Source organism: Tiliqua scincoides, chromosome 3 (assembly GCF_035046505.1).
Source record: "Tiliqua scincoides isolate rTilSci1 chromosome 3, rTilSci1.hap2, whole genome shotgun sequence".
Taxonomy (NCBI): domain Eukaryota; kingdom Metazoa; phylum Chordata; class Lepidosauria; order Squamata; family Scincidae; genus Tiliqua; species Tiliqua scincoides.
In genome coordinates this window covers 16,922,474-16,944,093 of record NC_089823.1, presented here as the reverse complement: position 1 = coordinate 16,944,093, position 21,620 = coordinate 16,922,474, and the positions used below count along the sequence as shown (strand labels likewise).

General features: G+C 43.8%; 1 protein-coding gene and 1 pseudogene across 2 annotated transcripts in view; both read right to left on the bottom strand.

Annotated features, from left to right (window-relative positions):
* ARHGAP42 (Rho GTPase activating protein 42) overlaps nucleotides 1–21,620 on the bottom strand; it is a 161,845-nt gene that overhangs the window by 56,944 nt on the left and 83,281 nt on the right. For both annotated transcript variants that reach the window (XM_066619343.1, XM_066619344.1), the window contains one exon: nucleotides 3,466–3,567. In XM_066619343.1, coding sequence (XP_066475440.1) covers nucleotides 3,466–3,567 — 102 coding nt within the window. The remainder of the gene's footprint in view (nucleotides 1–3,465; nucleotides 3,568–21,620) is intronic.
* LOC136646404 (5S ribosomal RNA) lies at nucleotides 14,064–14,180 on the bottom strand (annotated as a pseudogene).

The window sequence follows — 21,620 nt, the reverse complement described above, 5'->3', positions numbered from 1 at the left end:
CATCAACACAATGTATGGCAGCAGAAAAGATGGCAAAATCCATGCTAAGAAAAACCGAGAATAAGACTGCTAATATTATATTCCCCATAAATAAATCTATAGAGTGGCCACATCTGGAATACTGTGTCCAGTTTTGGTTCCCACACCTCAAGAAGGATACTGTAGAGCTGGAAGAGATGCAAAAGTGAGCAACCAAAATGATCAGAGGGCTGGAATACCTCCAGAGGTAACACTACAAAGTCTGGGGCTTCTTAGTTTGGAAAAAAAGGCAATTAAGAGAGAGAAACCACATGATTGAGCCCTGTAAAATTCTGCATGGTGTTCGGACAGTAGATAGAAAAATGTTTTTTCCCCCCTCTCACAATACCGGAACAGGGCATCAACTGACTGCTGGTCCTAAATTGACCAATTGAGGATGACCCAAAGGAGGTACGTCTTCACAGAGTACATAATTAGCCTGTGGAATTTGTTGCCATAAGGTGTGATGATGACCTATAGCTTGAATGGCTTTAAAAGAGGATTGGACAAATTTATGTGGGGCACATCTATCAATGGTTATGTACCCCTATCAAATCCAGCAGCAGTTTGCCTCTGAATTCCAGCTGCAGGGAATCAGTGGAGGTAGACAGACTTTGTAGCCTTACCTAGGGAGGTATTCCAGCCCACTGATCATTCTGGATGCTCTGGGCCATGGGTGGGCCACTGTGGACGGTAAACATAAGAAGAACCCTGCTGGATCAGGCCTTATATTTTGTATTTGGGCCAAGAAATCATAGCTAGCCTATGTCCATGCAGCGATTTCATAATTTGTAGTCCATGCTTTTAATCATAACAAAAGAACATAAGACGAATCCAACTGGATCAGATTAAAGGCCCATCTAGTCCAGCTTCCTGTATCCCACAGAGACCCACCAGATCCCTCAGGAAGCACACAAGGCAACAGGAGACCTGCATCCTGGTGCCCTCCCTTGCACCTGGCATTCTGACATAGCCCATTTCTAAAATGAGAAGGCTGTACATACCCATCACAGCATGTAGCCTGCGATGGACTTTTCCTCCAGAAATCTGCCCAATCCCCCTTTAAAGACATCTAGGCCCGATGCCATCACCACATCCTGTGGCAAGGACTTCCACAGACTAATTACACGCTGGGTAAACAAATATTTTCTTTTATCTGTTCTAACTCTCCCAACACTCAATGTTAGTGGATGATCCCTAGTTCCGGTGTTGTGTGACAGGGAAAAGAACATCCGTCTATCCACTTTATCCATCCCCTGCACAATTTTATTTGTCTTAATCATATTCCCCCTCAGGCGTTTTTTTTCTAGACTGAAGAGTCCCAAAGATTGTAGCCTTCCCTCATAAGGGAGATGTCCCAGCCCAGTGATGCTGGACTAGATAGACTTTGGCCTGATTCAGCAGGGCTTTCTAATGCAAGGTGTGACTCTAGATGCCATTTCTGCTATGATAATTCAAAATCCAGGTTTTTTGTTCTCAGAAGCAGCTCAGCCAATTGTTGAACTGGCAGAACATATTGTAGACTTTCACCATCATAAAAGACAATTTACATAATTCATAAGTATTCTAAAATTTTTACATTACAGTCAGCCTTTCCAAGGATCTGCATCAATTATGGAGAGGGACAGCTAGGCATGAAGGAACAGGCCAAGCAAATTACTCTTCTGTTCCATGTGTTTATTCCTCAGCTCAAGTCAGCCAAATCCATTTATTTTAATACAGTTTTTAAATTTTACTGTATTCACTGTTCTTGGGCTTTCTTTTAATGCATTTTGTTGCTGGGATAGATTAATGTGATAAATAAATCCTTAAAACTTCCCTGTATAAAAATGCATTTTGTTTAAAGTCAAAAGAATGAATTGTCACTTAACCTTTCTTAACAGCCCAATCCTATGCATGTCTACTCAGAAGTAAGTCCCATTAGAGTCAATGGTGCTTACTCCCAGGAAAGTGTGGATAGGATTGGGCTGTCACAATTTGTAAGGAAAATATACCATGAACTACATTCCAACTTGCTTTTTAATGGTAAGAGCATCTGTTTTCTCTGCCATTAATGGGAATGGGTTTTATTCCTTGGTGGGAATTGTGAATGCATAAATTCAGTGTAGACAGGTAACAACAATTTCTTGTTCAACTTGCTGCTTTCATTATGTAGGCATCTGCTCAGTGCCTAATAATCAAGACCTAATGCTGAGTTCATAAAACTGCCTTTAAGAGTCTATTCTTATTATTGCAAATGATTATGCATCATTTATTATTACACATCCTTATTATACATCATTTATTATTACAAATGATTAAATTTTTCAACCATTTTCTACAAATGCCTACTTACGACCAAGAAGCAGCGAGAACAGCAAGAGCACTGAAATGAAAGCGCCCTCTGAAAATGCATGATCCAGGCCTCCATATTTGCCTGCCTTCACACAAGGCAGCCACAGAGATGCACAGAAAAGCCAGCCTTAGCAAGGACCAGCATGAGCAGTCACCTAAGCCAGTGCTCCCAAACCAACCGCTGCCGTACTGCCCTGCCCTGCTGCAGGTTGGCATCCTGAACATAAGAACATAAGAACAGCCCCGCTGGATCAGGCCATAGGCCCATCTAGTCCAGCTTCCTATATCTCACCGCGGCCCACCAAATGCCCCAGGGAGCACAACAGATAACAAGAGACCTGCATCCTGGTGCATCTGACATAGCCCATTTCTAAAATCAGGAGGTTGCACATACACATCATGGCTTGTAACCCATAATGGATTTTTCCTCCAGAAACTTGTCCAATCCCCTTTTAAAGGCATCCAGGCCAGATGCCGTCACCACATCCTGTGGCAAGGAGTTCCACAGACCAACCACACGCTGAGTAAAGAAATATTTTCTTTTGTCTGTTCTAACTCTCCCAACACTCAATTTTAGCGGATGAAGTAGTCAGCAATGATGCCACCACCACTTACTTCTGGGTTAGAGAAGATGAAGAAACCCTAAAAACAGCAGCAAGAGGCTCATGGCAGGCAACTGGGTGGGCTTTTCAGTTGCCAAAAACCACATGTAGAAGTGCTGCCTGCCAAACCTCTGCTCTGCAGCCTTCAGCGTTGCACTGCAGTGTTGCTGCTGAGTGGCTATGGTCCTGAACTGCTCCCTGAGTGCTTGCTGTGCTGCTCCATGAACTATGCCTCACAGTATTGGAACCACTGACCTAAACTGTTGATTTCTAAAGAAAGCAAATCCATGTGGGACCTGGGATAATGGCACTTAGCCATCCCTGTTGTAGTACACACAAGCACTGCCTTAATACTGGGTTTAAAAAACTATTTCTCTTATATAATCATGCTTTAAGTACCAGGCCAGAAGACTGCATATTAGAATATATTTGGCCCTAAATACATTTCTCCTTTATTAATGTGACCATTTAAAAATGTCATAACCCCAATGCAAAAAAAAAAAAGGCTTACATCTTGCAGGTGTGACTCTTTCTTCTTTGCTGATAAATTTAAGTGCTTCTCTAGCGTAGAATAATATTTTTCACTTTCTTTGTCAAACTTCTTCTTTCCTTCCTAGAAAACAAGACATTCCAAAAGTAAAGAAATGGAAACAGTCACTTCTATGGAAAGAGTTGGAAAAATGGCAGAGAAGTCTTTCCAGTTGTGGGATGTAGGAGCAAAGCCCTAAATGTGGAACAGCAGTAAACAACAGGCCCCCTCATGCATCAGCGTTCAATCATTCATTCATGTGCATGAGAAATCAAGACAGATAGAACACTTGCATCACCTCAAATGCAGAGCTTTTTGCACTTCTTAAAAACATACAATTTCAATTCACAGTTCTAGCTGAGAGCCATCAAGTCATAGCATGCATGTGTAGACTGAGGGCCCAATCCTATCCAATCTTCCAGGACCGGTGTAGTCATGCCAATGGGGTGTGTACTGCATCGTGTTTGTTCCCTTACCTTGGGGCTGCATTTCAGTTGCATCGGTGCTGGAAAGTTGGATAGGATTGGGCCCTCAGTCAACTATACCGGCAGAAAAACCTGCTCAGAACAGTTTGCTGATTTGAATGCAAGAGCAAAATATGGTTTGATTGGCTTGGGCTCTACTGTATTAAGCCACATGATAGGGAGGAAGAGTTCAAGTCAAGGCTTCTTTCACGTCCTCCAAACCATGTTTTGGTAGATCTGAATGCAACCAACTAGTGTCAAGCTTTTGCTTTCTTTATTTCCTTCTCACTCACCTCACAAATGCATCCATTTGATGCAAAAATGCTTCCACTATAGCCATTTGTAGTTTTATACATTGGTGCAATACTGATTTCCAAAACCCAATAGATCAGCGATTCTCAAACTGTGGGTACAGGACCCACCAGTGGGTCGTGATCCAATTTTTAGTGGTTTGTGAAACTGACAGGGTAGACTAAGCTATGTGCATCAAGGGTTAAACAAGCTGCTACGGGGAAGGCACTGCTGCCCAATGACCATTACAGCCACACCCATAGGCATTTATAAATCAGGCAGCAGTCTCTAGGGCCTCTAAAAAGTTTGGGAACTACTGCAATAGATTAATAAGTTGTGCTGCTAAAAGCAAAAGTGCCAATTTTTCTTTCCTTTACCATAAAGGTTTGTGGAAACATTTAACAAGAGTTCTGATCTAATTTGCAATACTGAATATTTATAAGATGGGAGACTTCAACCTCATCGCTTCTCTCATTTTACATGCCAATTTTCAGAAAGCAAGACAATAACTATCTCCAGTTTGATGCATCAATATCCTCCCTATGTAGCAAAACAACCATCTCTGCACTAAAGTTATCTACAAGGAGTAGAATTACGTCAGACTAGATAGCTATCAATAAAATCTTGCTTTCTGGTGAAAAACAGGGAAAAGCATTTAAGCAGATACAGCTTTAAGCAGAAGCAACTACTGTATTATGATTTTCTAAAGTGCTTAGGTCAGCCCTTGAAGCCTCTGACTTAGCTGGCATCACAGTCTTTACCCAGACACGTGGGTTTGGCCTAGAGCGTTGTTGGCTGGCTGCTGACTTGGCCTGGCCCATTCCTGGAATCAAATTCTGTCTATGTAGCCAGACCAGTTTTTGGTAAAAGTAGAGAAAGAGCAACAGAAAACCGCACCTGGGCCATTCTGTGCTGCTTTGTGAGCTACTTTTTGGAAAGCAGTATAGAAATATCTCACAGTGGCCCACCAAATGCTTCAGGGAACACACAAGACACATCCTGCGAACTGGTGCCCTCCCCTTGCATCTGGCACTCAGAGGTAGCCTACTTCTAAAGCCAGGAGCTTGCACATACCTACCATGACTTGTAACCCGTGATGGACTTTTCCTCCAGAAATTTGTCCAATCCCCTCTTAAAGGTATTTAGGTCAGATGCCATCACCACTTCCTGTGACCTTGTCCACAGCCTAATTACACGCTAGGTGAATAAATATTTTCTTTCATCTTTCCTAACTTCCAACACTCAATTTCAGTAGATGTCCCCTGGTTCTGGTGATGTGTGAGAGGGAAAAGAGCATCTCTCTATCCACTCTAAACACCCCCTGCATAAATTTGTATGTCTCAAATCATGTCCCCCCCTCAGACGCCTCTTTTCTAGACAGAAGATCCCCAAACACTGTAGCCTTTCCTAGTAAGGGAGGTGCGCCAGTTCAGTAATCATTTTGCTTGCTCTTTTGCACTTTTTCCATATCGTTTTTGTGATTATCTTTGAGTTTTTAATTGTAAATCGTCCAAGTTTTCATCTTGTTCTTTTTCAGCAAGTTTTTCCTCACCTCCCCCCCCCATTCCAAGTTTTTCTCAGGCAAAGTCAAGAATGCCATCTTCCTACCAGCTGTGTGCACTGAAGTCTTTGAAGAACTATAAGACCTGAATGGAGTATACAGCTGAATCAGTTTAAACAAGGTAAAGAAAAAACATGACAACCAGATGCACAGAGATTATGTTAAAGGGAAGACTCTCTCTCTCTCTCTCTCTCTCTCTCTCTCTCTCTCTCTCTCTCTCGTATTCTCACAGGAGGAAAAACACTCTGAATGAAAGAGCTTAACTTCAGTGAACATCTGATGATTAAAGTGGTCATACTCCTATATTAATCACCAAAATGCTATGCTGTGGTTAAACAGTTCCCTTCAAGTACTGGTTTAAATCACATCCTATACACATCTCTGGAATAAGCAACAGGCTATGAATCTGGAGAAGAGGTTGATCTGAACTAATGAGCAAATCTGAAGAGGCCATTAACTGTGGGGAGAATACAAGGCTAGCAAGAATATGACCCAGTTTCCATCTCCAGAATGAATTAAATTTGGCATTTGGGTGCAAGTTTCAATGTACTCGTTAACTAATCCAGTGAAACAAAACAATCCCCTTAGATGGTTAAAAATATAAATTATGCTTTTAGAGAGACTTTACCAGTCTGGATGAACATTTTTATCTAACCCAGTGTTCTTCAACCCTGGGCTTGGGGCCGCAATGGGGTCATGAAGCCTCCGTTGTGGAAACATGGCAACTTACAGAAATGAAAAAGGTTGAAGACCACTGGACTAGAACACCACCAGGTAAAAGGGGAGGCATTTGGGGTAACCCTTCAGGTACCCGGAGATTGTGTCCTAGGGCTGCTCAGGTCCTTTTACTAAAATAGCTTTAGCTAAAATAGCTTTTACTAGTACAAAGTGTCATGGTAACCACTGTTACAGACTCCATCTGTAACAGTCTAACCACTGTCTAACCACTCCATCAGTGTCTTAGCAGTTGCCCTAAAGGGCACTTTCACTACACTTCTAAAAAGACATTTCTTTGTGTAATGTTTATATTTAACTGTCACAGTTAAGAATGCATTAAAACAAATCACCATAACACAATATACCCAATTGGAAATAGAGAGAAAAATCCACTGGATTCTCTGTCCATGTTAACCCATTTCTGCTCAGCCCACAGATTGATCCCTATTCACATTTGATCCCTGTTGCGTACATGCAATGTTGGGCAGAAATGGCTTTTAAAGCAGAAATCCTGAGGACAGAGGGCTGTTTTTGAAGTCTCATTTCATTCAGTATTTAAATGAAGCCTACGGCAATTCCCACTGCAAGATGAACTGGACCAAACTCAGGGTTTGAAGCACTTGATTTGCCATGACTGTGATAAATTAGCTGCTCAAATGATGCATCATTTCACACAGACCTTGCTAAGAGCCTACCCATATCCCCAACTACCAGGCATGGCTAATGGACAATTAAAATTCCTTCCTCTCTCCTGGACAAAGCAACAAAAACGTTGATTATATTGGATTGGTTCATCCCACCTTAAACATTCTCTGTTTTGGAACCAGCTATTCTGAATGAGAAGTTAACAACCATGACTTCCTGCCACCAGGGTACCATTCGGCCTGAGAACTGTACTTACATTAAAGCGGTGCAACAAATAGGCTTTTTACATTTTCTCTTCACTGTTTACTACATGCTAGCATGCATTTTTCTGATGGTATGAGGTGGGCGAAATACCAGAACAAAACAGTCCGTGCCTGAGCCAACACTCAGCAGTCTCCACTGAATTTACATCTCCTTTATTTTTAGGCCACCATGAAACTGCTGGAATTTCAATCAATGCCAGCAAGTCAGCTTTTTCTGGCACTAATATATATGTATTTGGACAACTATTCCCAGGAACAGTATAAAATCTATAAAACCTACCAAAATGCATCTGTTAGTGCCATCGAGACACGTTGATTTGGGGGACGGCAGGCCACAGCCACTGCCCTCCATCTCCCAAAAATTTCTTGAGACTCAAAAAGAAGTACCAATGAAACAAAAAGAAAAAAAAATAAAATTTCAGGAGCAAAGGATTTGTTCTGTGACATAGGAGAACTATTTTGATTAATCCAAGAGCTCCTACACTACATACAATATTGAAGTGGTTCACTGTCACTCAGATTTATTCTACCATCTCTTCAACAATTCCTCAAACTCTCCCCACCACCACCACCAAACTCCTCTCTTCCAAAACTGCAGCTCAACACAGAAAACCTGCTAAATCATAACCACCTCTGCATTAGACTGGGAAGCTGAAGAATTAGACTGAAGAATTTTACCAGCATATTGCATTTGTTCCTCACCCTCAATTTGAAAAATGCCAGCATTTCTAAAACTGTGAGGCAGGACCCACTAGGGTGGGTCGTGGAGCACATAGCTCAACTGCCACTGAAAATACAGAGCTGAAAATACAGGGGGCAGAGCTGCTGGACAGGGTGGGCTCCCAGTGGGAGAGAGGCATGGTGCTTTGCCCTGAATAAATGGAAAGATGGGACACTGGAAAGGGGGGAGGACTGTGCGGTTGGAGAAAAATCCAAGTCTGTGTTCTGCTTTGATGTTCGAGCTGGAACGTTTGAATTCTGAGCTATGCAACATAACAGCACAAGCACACTGTGCAATGGGACTTTTGGCTGATCTCAGCTTACGTTTGAAATCTAAATCAATGACGCCACTTTCAGCCATGACGTCACTTCCAGGTTAATGAAGTCACTTCCCGAGGATCCTGACAGATTGTCATTCTAAAAAGTGGTTCTCGGTGCTATGAAGTACAGTTTGACAACTACTGAAATATGTTATTTTAACTGGATCTTACAGGGGTATAACAACCTGGCTAGTGGTATTAAAGTAAACTTGGTTTCCCTTCTAAAAACAGCAGAATGCAAGGTGTTGTTGCAAGCAAAGGTATTTTCTCTACCAGTACGGGATCCCAGTCATATGCAAGGAATGGCACTAGGATAACTTTGGCTTGGAAAGCAGCTATGTTGTGGGCACATCATGCATAACCCAAACTCTTCAATTGCCAGTTGAGTAGTGTGGAAAGGATAAGTGTAGTAAGAGTTCTTAAGTGAAGAGGATATCTGAAAGGGTTCTAAGGCATACAAAATTAGTTGACTATTTAACACTATGAGTACCTTCCTTAAAAGGGGGGAACAATGGACTTCCTCCAAAAATATGAGCTATCCAAAGAAACTGATTGTGATATAAAAGTCAACAACAAACACTTCTATGGAAATGAGAACCTGGACTTCCATTGAGATGTTTATGAGAAAGAGGAAACCTCTATAATAAGTCTCTGTTTGGGACTCGCATGTATGAAGAGGTGATAAGAACATAAGAACATAAGAACAGCCCCACTGGATCAGGCCATAGGCCCATCTAGTCCAGCTTCCTGTATCTCACAGCGGCCCACCAAATGCCCCAGGGAGCACACCAGATAACAAGAGACCTCATCCTGGTGCCCTCCCTTGCATCTGGCATTCTGACATAGCCCATTTCTAAAATCAGGAGGTTGCGCATACACATCATGGCTTGTACCCCATAATGGATTTTTCCTCCAGAAACTTGTCCAATCCCCTTTTAAAGGCGTCCAGGCTAGACGCCATCACCACATCCTGTGGCAAGGAGTTCCACAGACCGACCACACGCTGAGTAAAGAAATATTTTCTTTTGTCTGTCCTAACCCACCCAACACTCAATTTTAGTGGATGTCCCCTGGTTCTGGTATTATGTGAGAGTGTAAAGAGCATCTCCCTATCCACTCTGTCCATCCCCTGCATAATTTTGTATGTCTCAATCATGTCCCCCCTCAGGCATTTTAGTGGGCCTGTACTACCTCCATCGTGGAGTGTTTCAACAGCTACTTGGACTCAGCTGAAAGGCTAGGAGATAGACCTTTTCAAAATGACAGCTTCTTTTCAACAGATGAGCAACCAACTCAGAGGGAACAGAAAAACAGGAGATGGGGAGAGGAAATAGCAGGGAACTTCCTCCCTGCACAGAGAAAGTATTGAGGCAGGGTTTAGAGATCTTTTCCTGGAAGACTAAAGTCAGAAAAGGAAGAGGGGGCAAAATAAATCCCTGAGTGCTTAGAAGTAACATTAAGAGACAAGGATGGACATTAATAATAATAATAATAATAATAATAATAATAATAATAATACTGGTATTTATATACTGCCTTTCTGTCATCGGATTATTCCTCTGACTTCATTCAAGGCGGTTCATATAGGCAGGCTATCTCGAAACCCCCGAGGGGATTTTTACAATAACAGAAAGGTTCTGGTCTTTCAAGAACCACATAACATTTCAGATGGATCTTTCACAGTATGGTCTGACCCCCAGTTGCCTCCCACACTGGCTGACAAGCAGCTCCTTCATCTGTCACTTGAAGGGCAGCCAAGACGCTTCTTCGCTCACACCAAAGAGCTGGTGGAATAACTCAGCTCAGCTTGTCAGCTGTTTCAAGGTCTCGCCAATCACAGAGCTGCGGCTGGCCTCGAACTGGCGACCTTCAGATATTATCTTCCGGTAAATGGAGGCTCCACCCTCTAGACCACCCTCTAGAAAAAAAATTTAAATATAAAATTTAAATAAATAAATTAGAGATGGAACTTAGATGAGTGAATTAATGAATGAATGGGCTCATTCATTCAACCTCTCTGGCCCTCAGAATACCCTCCAGACACAACCAGAGCACAGTTCTGGTCATGTTCAGTTGAGTGGGCCGGAGGCTTTCAGGGGACAAGAGGTTGGCCGCAGGCCGGAAAGAGGCTTGCTGCGGGCCGTATCTAGCCCCTGGGATGGGGTTCGGAGACCCCTGCCCTAGACCATTGAGACGCAGTTACAATGCCTAAACACTAACTTTAATAATTATTTTCACTCTTAGTTTTTTTCGCATCAGTTTACACACCATTTAGCTCAGGGGTGCTCAATAGGTAGATCGTGATCTACCGGTAGATCGCGAGGCAAAATGAGTAGATCGCGGAGCCCTGTCTCTCCAAACTGTTAATATGTCAGTTTCGTCTAGTAACTATTTAGCTGACACTAAACTGACACTGAAACTGACACTTTAGCTGCTCTTCAGGGGGCGGGAGTTCGAGATGGAGTCGCTCTGATGGCGGTTGCCGCGGGAAGCCCCGAGTGACCCTCCCCTTCCCTTCCAGTCCCTCGGTTGGGGCTGACAGGTGAGACGACCCCCCTGCCGCCTGCACGCGCAGCCCCTCTCCATGGAAACGGGGAAGCCCCCCGCCCCTTCCGAGGAGGACCTGCGACGCCTCCCTCTCTCTGCTGGTCTCAGGGCGCAGCCACAAAGAGTTTGGAGGGCGGGGAGTGGGGAGCTCCTCCCCCCCCGTAGTGCAGCAAGGCTGGGCATGTGCCTCTTGGGGGGACCTGTGGCTGCCCCCAGTATGTGGGGTGGGGAGAGAGGAGAGGCCTCCCGTGTGCTTCCTGAAGCATCTGGTGGGCCACTGTGGGGCACAGGAAGCTGGACTTGGTGGGCCTCCTCTGACCTGGTCCAGCAGGGGCTCCATACATCAAAGGCGGTGTCTGTCAGACGTTTCCTTCCCCCCTGGTAGATCTCCGGGCCTTGCTGGGTTTCAAAGTAGCTCTCGAGCCAAAAAAGTGTGAGCACCCCTGATTTAGCTAGTGCCTCTCCTATAGTTATATGATTACTTTGCCTTTCAAGTAGTTGGGTTTATTATCAATCAGATGTTCAAGCCTAAAGTACTCACTGGTATACGAACTGAATCGACTTAAATTGAAGAAAACATGCTCAGTTTACTTATTATGCGATTGTCAGTGAAAAGCTCCATTTAAAAAAGTTGAAGTGTGAACCTTCTTTTCATATAACCAGTGAAAGAAGGAATGTGTGGGAGGGGGTAGGCACACGTTAATTCAAATGATTAACCAAGCATGCTGTGCTTATGCCAGAAGCCTTACTGGAGGGGCTGTCACTTATTTGGGGAAGAGGTTGCCTCATGAAATGTCACAAAATTTGGAAGGGTTTGAGGATTTTCTCTTTTTTTGTACAGAGATCTGCTTTCCTATCACATCCGCCTCCTGCATTCTATCCTAAAAGTGCTAACAAAAGCTTTCTGCTTTCTTAATTCACTGAAGGACGCTGACTCTACTTTCACTTTGTTTAAATTTTTATGGAACTGCTGTTACACTTTGGTTACTTACTCAGACACTTTTTTTCTGGTTTAGAAAGTCACAATGCAGGTATTAGACCAGCTGTCTCCAAACTGGAGACCGCTGTGTACTGAAAAACAGAGCCAAGTAGAACCCAGTTCCATCAATGCAAAGTTCAACGTCACGGCTTCTGACTAAGAGGGTAGCCTTTAGGAGGCAGGAAGAACAGATATATGCCTGGCATTAGACAGAGGATCCAGTCCTCTCTGTTCCTCCCTGTTCCTAAGCCCACCCATTCAGCCACAAACCTGGAATAAACATGTGAATCTGGGGATGGGCAAACAGAAGCAGAAGGATTTGGGAACTAGGAGCTGATGCATCCTGCCCAGTTTTGCTCCTTACAGTCCCCATGCAATGCTGCAAAGATTGAGTTACAAATGATGTATCTTCACAGAGTGCACACAGGCAATCCTACAAATATCAATGGCATTCACCTGTTAAGTCTGTGCAAGACTGAAGCACTAGACCACTGCAGAATATCCAAGGCTTCTGGAAATTCACTACTATCATCAGCATTAACATCACTTTGCTTTGAAGCAATTGCTAAATGTTTCCTGCCAGAGATAACAACAACAACAACAACAGTATTTATATACCGCTTTTCAACAAAAAGTTCACAAAGCGGTTTACAGAGAAAATCAAATATCTAATGGCTCCCTGTCCCAAAAGGGCTCACAATCTAAAAAGATGCAACACCAGCAGACAGCCACTAGAACAGACACTGGGGTGAGGTGGGCCAGTTACTCTCCCCCTGCTAAATAAAAGAGGAGCACCCACTTGAAAAAGTGCCTCTTAACCAGTTAGCAGGGGTTAACATACCACGGGACTCATAAAAATAATTCTAAAAAGCTCCTTTTCTGCTTTTTTCACATCTCTCATATTTTTAAGAAGACAAATCACTTGAAAGATAACTTTTTCCCCCCACAAGGAAGAAAATATCTGACTTTAATATATTTCCAAACTCTGTGAAGAGGAGCTCTAAAAGATTTACTATTTCTTCAATCATTTTCTTAAGTCTTTATTTCAACATGTTCCTTCAACATCATCCTGTTTGAAAACCAACTTGGCTAAACTAGTGGAGTTTGGTTCCCCTTCTTAATGATCTCCTTTGATTGTGCTTTAAGGACCTGTCAGTATGTCTGTTCCTTGGACAATTTATAATCTGAACAGTTTTTGCTGTTGCTGGAAACTTCAGCACACTTCTGGAAATTCACAAAGACAGCACAAAAGGGAACGTTTTCCTCGGCTTGTCCTCATCACTTAGTACTAAAATGCTCTTTGTGATTTTTGTTTACAGCCCAATTCTAAATGGGTTGCCCACACTGAAATACAGCGGCACCAAAATGGCTGCCACAGTATCAGTGGTGTCGCTAGGGCAGGCACGGGGAGAGCACACGGTCACTGGGTGACATGAAAGGGAGGAGGGTGACACTACTACTGGCCAAAGGTTTTTAAATCTTGGTATTTTCAAATAACGTCACCATGTTAAATATCATTCGATGTGTGATTTGATGCAGAATGCAATGAAACAAACCACACTGAAATATCTCTATTCTATCAAAAGTTATAACCAATAAACCTGCAGGGGCAGAGCAAGGTGAATCACCACGCCCACCACCCAGAGTGTTGCCCTGCTGACTGCATGGGAGGAGGTCCATCGCAGGGGTGACACAATGGTCTCCCACAGCGGGTGACACAAACCCTAAGAACGCTACTGCACAGTATACTGCATAGGAAAGAGGCTGCCAGAGGTCTCCGAGGTAAAGGAACATTTGTTCTCTTACCCCATGCTGAGGCCAAGCAGCCTCTATGGGTCTACTCAGACCCATGCCAGCTAAATCCCTGGTGCAGAACCAAGCAGCCCTGTGAATGGTTCGCAGGCCCTTGATGGGGGTTAGGATGCAGTGGAGGCCTCCTCCACCCTTCCTGCCCTCCTCCTGGCCCTAAGCTACCCTCCTCCCTGTTCTCCCGCAGGTGTCCCCTGTGCAGGCCTCTCCGTTGGCGGCACTGGCCTTTGGTTGCAACCTTCAGTCTCGAAAGACTCTGGTATAAGCCTACAGCACCCAGTATTCCCAGGCGGTCTCCCATCCAAGTACTAACCAGGCCTGACCCTGCTTAGCTTCCAAGATCAGACAAGATTGGGCACGTGCAGGGTAACAGTTGCTGCCTTTGCACAGTTGCAATGTGCTTTATGGCATGTTTGCAAGAGCACAAGTGCCTATCTTGCTGATGGAAGCCAGCTTAGGATTGGGCTGTAAGCTACTGGAACTATTATTTGTTCATAGACCTGTTTGCCAAAACTTGGCCCTAAAAAGCAGTCAGAGCTAGTAGCCACTACCATATGGCACCAAATTCCATATATTTATTATACACTGCAAAAAAACAAACACCACTACTCTTTTCTCTGTTGTGATCTCCCTACCAATCATTTCCACTGGTTGATTCCACATTCTGACAGTATTGGGGGACGGACACAAGAATCTATCCTACTGCACAAAGCCCCTCTTTTTATAAACCTCTCTGGCTCCCCTTCAGCTGTCATTTTTTTCTAAACTAAAAAGCCCAAACACTCAAGTTTTTCCTCACAGGGAAAGTGCTCTAATCCTCTGATCATTTTAAATTGACCTTTATTTATAAGTGCCTGAAGCTGCAAGCTGCCTGAAAATAAAAGCTATTTAATTTTTATTTATGCACACATTTTTACTCCTCTTTGCTCACATTCTAGCAGTTAGAGATACAAGCTTTCATTAAAACACAACATCTGCTAACACATATTTTCCCAGGCAACTATCAAACATCACAGCAAGCTCTTTCCCGGTTGGGGAGGCAGGGCCATTTTTATGAGAAAATAAACACACGCATGACATTGTTTACAACTGTTTTCCTGTTTACAAATCGGGAAACAGAGAGACTTGCAGCAAAGGTTAATCGAGGCCACCCAGTCCTTCACTCAGGCAGCCTTCAACAATAACCAGCAAAGGTTACTGTGGGGTTCTTGTCCAAGCCTTGGCAACCGCATTGGCTTTAGGGCCATGGCAAACAAGTTAGGACCTGTCTATTTTTACTCTTGGGCACAGTGCTTCCAATTGTGTAGTCCAGAGAGACAGTCCTCAGTCCCTTGGCAGAACCCTAAGCTGGTCCACTACGAAGCTGTTAAATGCTGGGCCAGGTTTAGAGCAGACTGTACACACTGGCTACTGCTAGTTTTACAAGTGTAAGCAGAAGCAAAAGCCAGGAGCTGCCAAACCCGAAGTCAGCGCTCCAGAATTAACCTTCTGAGCACAGCACTGAACCCTTACCGTTCCACACTGCAGCCCCCATTTGTCACCCCCATCTGCCACACCCAGAAGGTTAATTTTGGAACACAGAGGTCTGCGGTTTGGAGACCGTTGTCCTGAGCCACTAATCAGTGCTCACTGGACTAGAACCCCAACTAGATATCACAGCAGTCTTCTGTGAACCATCAACTAGAGCCAAGTCCAAAATAGTGTTACTAATGGGAGCATCTGTCTTGATAAACAAAAAGGAACATTCTCCACTCAAGTCAGTATGGCTCTTGCAGCAGCCAGTTTAAAGCAAAGACTTTTGCCTGCGCAGTGTGCATTAGGTCAAAGAGGGCAAGAAACATTTTGGCTTGTCTCTTCAAGACAGCCTCAAGAAGCCCTCTTCTCTCTCTCTCTCTCTCCACTCCTCCCACTCAAGTGTTAATATGTGAAGTATCTTATAAACGGTTTTGGCACAACAAGAGATGGATCTGTTTGCGCTCTGCTTATGACACAGTTTGGACATGCTAGCATTCAGAGGGACTCTGATTCAGACCACAGCACCTCCACTTTAAGTGATCTTAGGGAGCTGAGCTGGCAGACTTCTGCTTGAGAACCACTGCTAATCAGCAGGCGGGACAGCCTGCCTGAAGGATCACCTGCCCCTACATGGGTCTACCCATGCCTAGATGCCTTCTGGGGAGACAATATACCGCAACAGTCTGAAGTACAATGGGAGGGGACGTGTGGTGGCCCCCCTTTATGGAATGCACATTCCTGAGAAATCAATTGTGCTCCTTTCCTTTCTTTTCAGCATTCCTTGGAGATCTGTTTGTCCAGGTCTTTACGGCTTATGCCCCTTTTAAAATGGTTTTTGCTTCTGCCCTTGGACTGTTGTATTATATTTTTTGCACTGTTTATATTGCTCATCCATATATATCCATTCGTATATATACGAATATATCCATATTTTTTGCATATATCTATTATCCATTCGTGAGAATGGATGATGGCCGGATCCCAAAGGATCTCCTCTATGTTGAGCTCATGCAAGGAAAGCGCCCTACAGGTAGACCACAGCTGCGATACAAGGACATCTGCAAGAGGGATCTGAAGGCCTTAGGAGTGGACCTCAACAGGTGGGAAACCCTGGCCTCTGAGCGGCCCGCTTGGAGGCAGGCTGTGCAGCATGGCCTTTCCCAGTTTGAAGAGACACTTGGCCAACAGACTGAGGCAAAGAGGCAAAGAAGGAAGGCCCATAGCCAGTGAGGCACACCAGGGACAGACTGCACTTTCTCCCAGCGTGGAAGGGATTGTCACTCCCGAATTGGCCTTTTCAGCCACACTAGACGCTGTTCCAGAACCACCTTTCACAGCGCGATACCATAGTCTTTTGAGACTGAAGGTTGCCAACATATTGCTCAGTATCATTGTAAAAACTAACTTACTGCAAATTATGCTGCAAGCTTTCCACCTTGAATCTCTGAGAGTGAGGCACAATAGAAATCTTTAAAAATAATGTAAATAATATGGGAAAATACTAGGTTAGATAAACGAGTGAACTGACTCTGTATAAGGCACTTCCTATGTTGCACCTTGATGGGTGTAAGTCAAAATAGGCCTCAACAATGGGAATAAGCATGCTTTCATGGGGCTGCATTTATTAATTCTAAAAATTATCTCCTTATACTTGCAAGAAAGTCCAAAGCAGCTCACAAGCAAAAACCAGTAAAAAAAGAATATAAGAGCCCCGCTGGATCAGGCCAAAGGCCCATGCAATCCAGCTCCCTGTATCTCACAGTGGCCCACCAAATGCCTCAGGAAGCACTCAAGACAACAAGGTGCCTGCATCCTGGTGCCAGTCTATTGTATCTGGTCTTCTGAGGTAGGCCACTTCTAAAACCACAAGGTTGCACATACCTATCATAGCTTGTAACTTGTGACAAAGTTTTCCTCCAGAAATTTGTCCAATCCCCTTTCAAAGGCAGCTAAGCCAGGTTCCATCATCACATCCTGTGGCAAGGAGTTCCACAGGCTAATCACACACTGGGTAAAGAATAAAAACAAACCAAACCAAAATCCAATTATAACCACAATATAGAATAAATAGGTAGTGTCAGAAAAACAAAACATAGAGCCAGTTACAGAACTGCAAAGAGTCAGTCCAAATAAATCAATCAAACAGAGTAACGAAGGAGAAGCAAAGTGAACAAAAACTTTGGTGAAACAGCGAAATCTTATCATACCTGAGGAACATCATTAGCTATGCCACAGCCATTCTGATCACTTGCGAAGCAAGTTCCACAAACAGGGTGCTATAAATGGTAAAAATCCCCATAGCGAGTCATTCAATACTCTGTGGGCAACAACTTCTGCAACTAAATTATCTAGAAGGCCTCGGGTTTGGGGGTGGATTTGTATGGGGAGAGATGATTCTACAAGTACAGACGCTGTGCTGCTTAACAAGGGACCTGCATATATGACAGTGGTCAAAGCACAACAAAGAGGTGAAGCAATCAGGTCTCCCATAGCCTGCAGTAGTGTCTGTTTACACAACAAAGAGGTCCTTGATGTAAAGAAGAGGCAATCTATCTCCAGTAGCCTATGCAGCCACCTAGTGTCTGGCAGGAAGTGTCTGTCTACATAACAAAGGCACTAGATTGGGCTGAATGTTCGCTTAACAACCTAATCTCATAACAATAGGGATGGGAGAATATCCCTGTAGTTAAGTGGTGCACACCTGTATCTGGAACCCAAACTGTTGAGGGGTTCACAGGTCACAACCAGCAACTGTGAACTGTGAACTGTGTTCACAAACAGGCAGCCAATGAAGATAATGGCATGACACAGTCATGATCCTTGCTGACTGTTACTGTCAGTTTAACAATCTATACCAGTCACAGTTTCCAAACAGACTTCACAAGCAGCCCCACTTAAGAGTGTGATACAGTAATCCAGACTTGGTGTCACCAATGCATAACCAGGTAGTGACCAAACCATAGCCAGGTAAGTTTCAGGAATGAATGCACCTGGCATAGGAATTTAGGGCCCCAATCCTAACCAATTTTCCAGGGCCAGTGTAGCTGCGCCAATGGGGCATGAATTGCATCCTTTGGTGGGGAAGCAGTCACAGAGGCCTCCTCAAAGTATGGGAACATTTGTTCCCTTACCTCGGGGCTGCACCAGTGCTGGAAAGTTGGATAGGATTGGGCCCTAAATGGGGTAAAAGGACTCTTCACCCGCAGCTGCTATCTGACCATCCAAGAGCAAGCCTGGGTCCAAAAGCCCCTGCAAACTGCAAACGTGATCCTTTCAAAAGAAGCATAACCCAATCCAGAACAGGGTAATATTCCACCACTGGGGTGGCAACCCTCCTGATCAACAGCACCTCTGGCTTGTCCAGATTCAGTTTCAGCTTGATTTGCCTTCATCCAGCCCATCACTGATTTCATGTCTCAATTTAATTTGATTTTCCTTTTGTGTTACTATGAAATTAGGAACCTATGCAAAAGACTTGGGCTGAGCTGGTGGATCATGAGTAAGAGACTACCAGCACAATCCTGTGCAAAAACTCCACCTGGGTACAGTTTTGTGAGGACAATTCTGCCTGCTCAAAAGTAAGCCTCATGGAGTTCAATGAGGTTAGTTTCTAGCTTAAGTACATCTAGGATAGCAACCTGAAGTACAAATCAAGACATCACTGGTTCAAACCTCACCTCTGCAAGAATCCACTAGGTCAGTGGTTCCCAAACTTTTTAGCAACGGGACTCACTTTTTGAAAAAAACACTCTATTGGGACCAAACTATGTTTACCAGAGTCTCAAAAAGGAGACCTAGCAAGAAATAATAGTATAAGTATTAACTAGAAAGAAAGACCCACAACCATTTATTTCTCTATATTTACACACGCTTGCAAACTGTAGGAGCCGAGCTCTTTTTGCAGGGTAATTAGCAGCTACAGTATCTGACTTTTGAATAGCCTTAGGGCTTGCGGCAATTAGTTCTGATCTTTTCTTTACCCTTTGGTGACCCGCCAAAAGTCAGGTCAAGACCCACAGTTTGGGAACCATTGTGCTAGGTGGTCTTAGGCAAACAACTAGCTTCAGCCCACCACCTGCAAATGGGACAGTAAAAAAGGAATGATCTTACAAGGCTGTTTTAAGACGTATAGCAATATATACAAAATGCTCTGAATGCTTTCAAGTGCCAGAGAAAATGCTACAAATTATTCTCATTATAGGTACAGGAGCCAAACAAACAGCCGTCTCTTGCTGTGCCAAAAGCAGTAGTGACACTGCTGGGATGCTAAGAGTGGCTGGGAGAGAGGAAGAGAAGGGAGCTTCTTTAATGTCTTAAAAATATATTGGCTTGCTTCTTCATTTTCTTTGATCTGATATGAACTGTAATAAAAGGCCACTGAGTACTTGAACAAATACTGCTTAAATGCTTTGCAGAATGGATAAGAGCGAACCAGGAGAGGTTCGCTTAAAAGCAGGCAATGCGGTAATCCGTGATCTCAACATTACCAGCTGGGGACCAGCAAACCACACTGACCAAATAAGGCAAATGACTCTGCGTCTGAAATCCTTTCCCACTTAGCTCACTCCACTTTTGTGCAATAAACGATAGAGGCCACTCTCCCCGTCTCCCCATCCTGCCTGACTCAGATGAAATAAACTGCCAAACTACCCAAAGGAAAGCTGGGTTCATGTCATCTGGGGGCTGAAGGGGAACTTCACTTATGTTTAAAACATTAAGCATGTATAGAAGGAAAAAAAAGGACACCACATACACTGATATGAACAAGGCAGGTGGAAACCATCAAGATTAACAACATTATTGCACCAGATGGCAAGAAAGATGCTTACAACAGGTATTTATTTCTACAGCACCCACAGTACTGGATCTTGTACAGTTTATCAACAGAGAAAGGAATAAAATGCCTGTTATATGCACTTATTTGTTTTGATCTGCTTGGAGCATGTTGGTACACAAAATATTAACTGAAACGTGCATGAATTAAAAAATACTTATGAAATCATGTTAACAATGCAAGAACGGCTTCATTTTGCTAGCATAACAAAATAAGGGCCCAACCCTAACCCAGGCCTGGGCTGGTGCAAGTCCCTTGTGCCGGCCCATAGGTGTCATGAAAGTGCCATAAAGCACTTTCGTGCCACTGGGAGAGGAGGGAGGCCGGAATAGACCCTGCAGGGAGAGTGTAGCAATAAGTCCGCGCTGGCAGAATCAGACTGGCATGGGGGTTTTGCTAAGGCAGGGGAGGGCAGAATGGGATGTGCAGGCGCATTGTCAGCTAGCAGCAACACACCTTTTGACCGCAAACCACACTTTTTACATTGATAACATTCTGTTAACTTTTGCAGTAAGTTCCTGTAGTATACCCCGGTTACTGTCAACTCTTTTTATTAAGTAATCTGTCAATATTACATCTTTGTTGTCCCAAAACATGGACAACATGACCTTGCTGGTTGACCACTGTACCTTAGCCTTTTTGGGGAGTGGGTGATGAGGCATGTTTTGCTTTGGTTTCAGGGTCATATAGGTATATCCAGCATTCATCCATGGTCACTAATCAGTTTTTAAAGTGCTCCTCATTCTTGTGATATGGGTGCAAAATGCTTTGTGCGGATTCCACACATTGCTGTTTTTGGAAAGGCGCCAGCAACCTGGAAACCTACTGTGTGGCCACCTTGCTCATGAGTAAGATGCCATACAATATGACTCCCTATTAGCATTCACCTCCCTAGCTAAGAAATTAGCAGTCATATGTCTGCCCTCAAAGCACTAGCTGCTCAGCGTTCGCCACCAGACTTGGTTCTGTGGCTGCCAATGGAGGCCTTCTCTTGGGTCATCCTGTAGGCTGGTGCAACCACATTTGAATTCCTGTTTCCATCATTTGACAGCCTTATATGATGGACATTCCTCATCATACACAGATGACACGGATTGCTTACACAGATTGCCCTTGAAGATAGAGGAACCGTATCATAGTTCAATACTCGTTTGCCCAGCCTGACAACTTCTCCTACTCGTGTGGTTCTAACACCGATTTAACAGGACCTGTAATGTCAAGAACTGGCATGCATATTATGAAGGTCCCCACCTATAATTGTGTAAAATTACAGAACTCTAGCATACCTACAACACGGTGAGGGCAAGAACTTTTTGGCCTCGCCTCATATACTTAATATTTTTAAGCATCCTACTTTGGAAGGCAAAGCAATTGTAGAATCTCTTTTAAATTTTAAGATGCATGGATTCAAAAAATGAGATCCTGCAGTGCCTCCAGGCTGTGAATATTTTGGCCGTGCAAGTTGTTTGTTA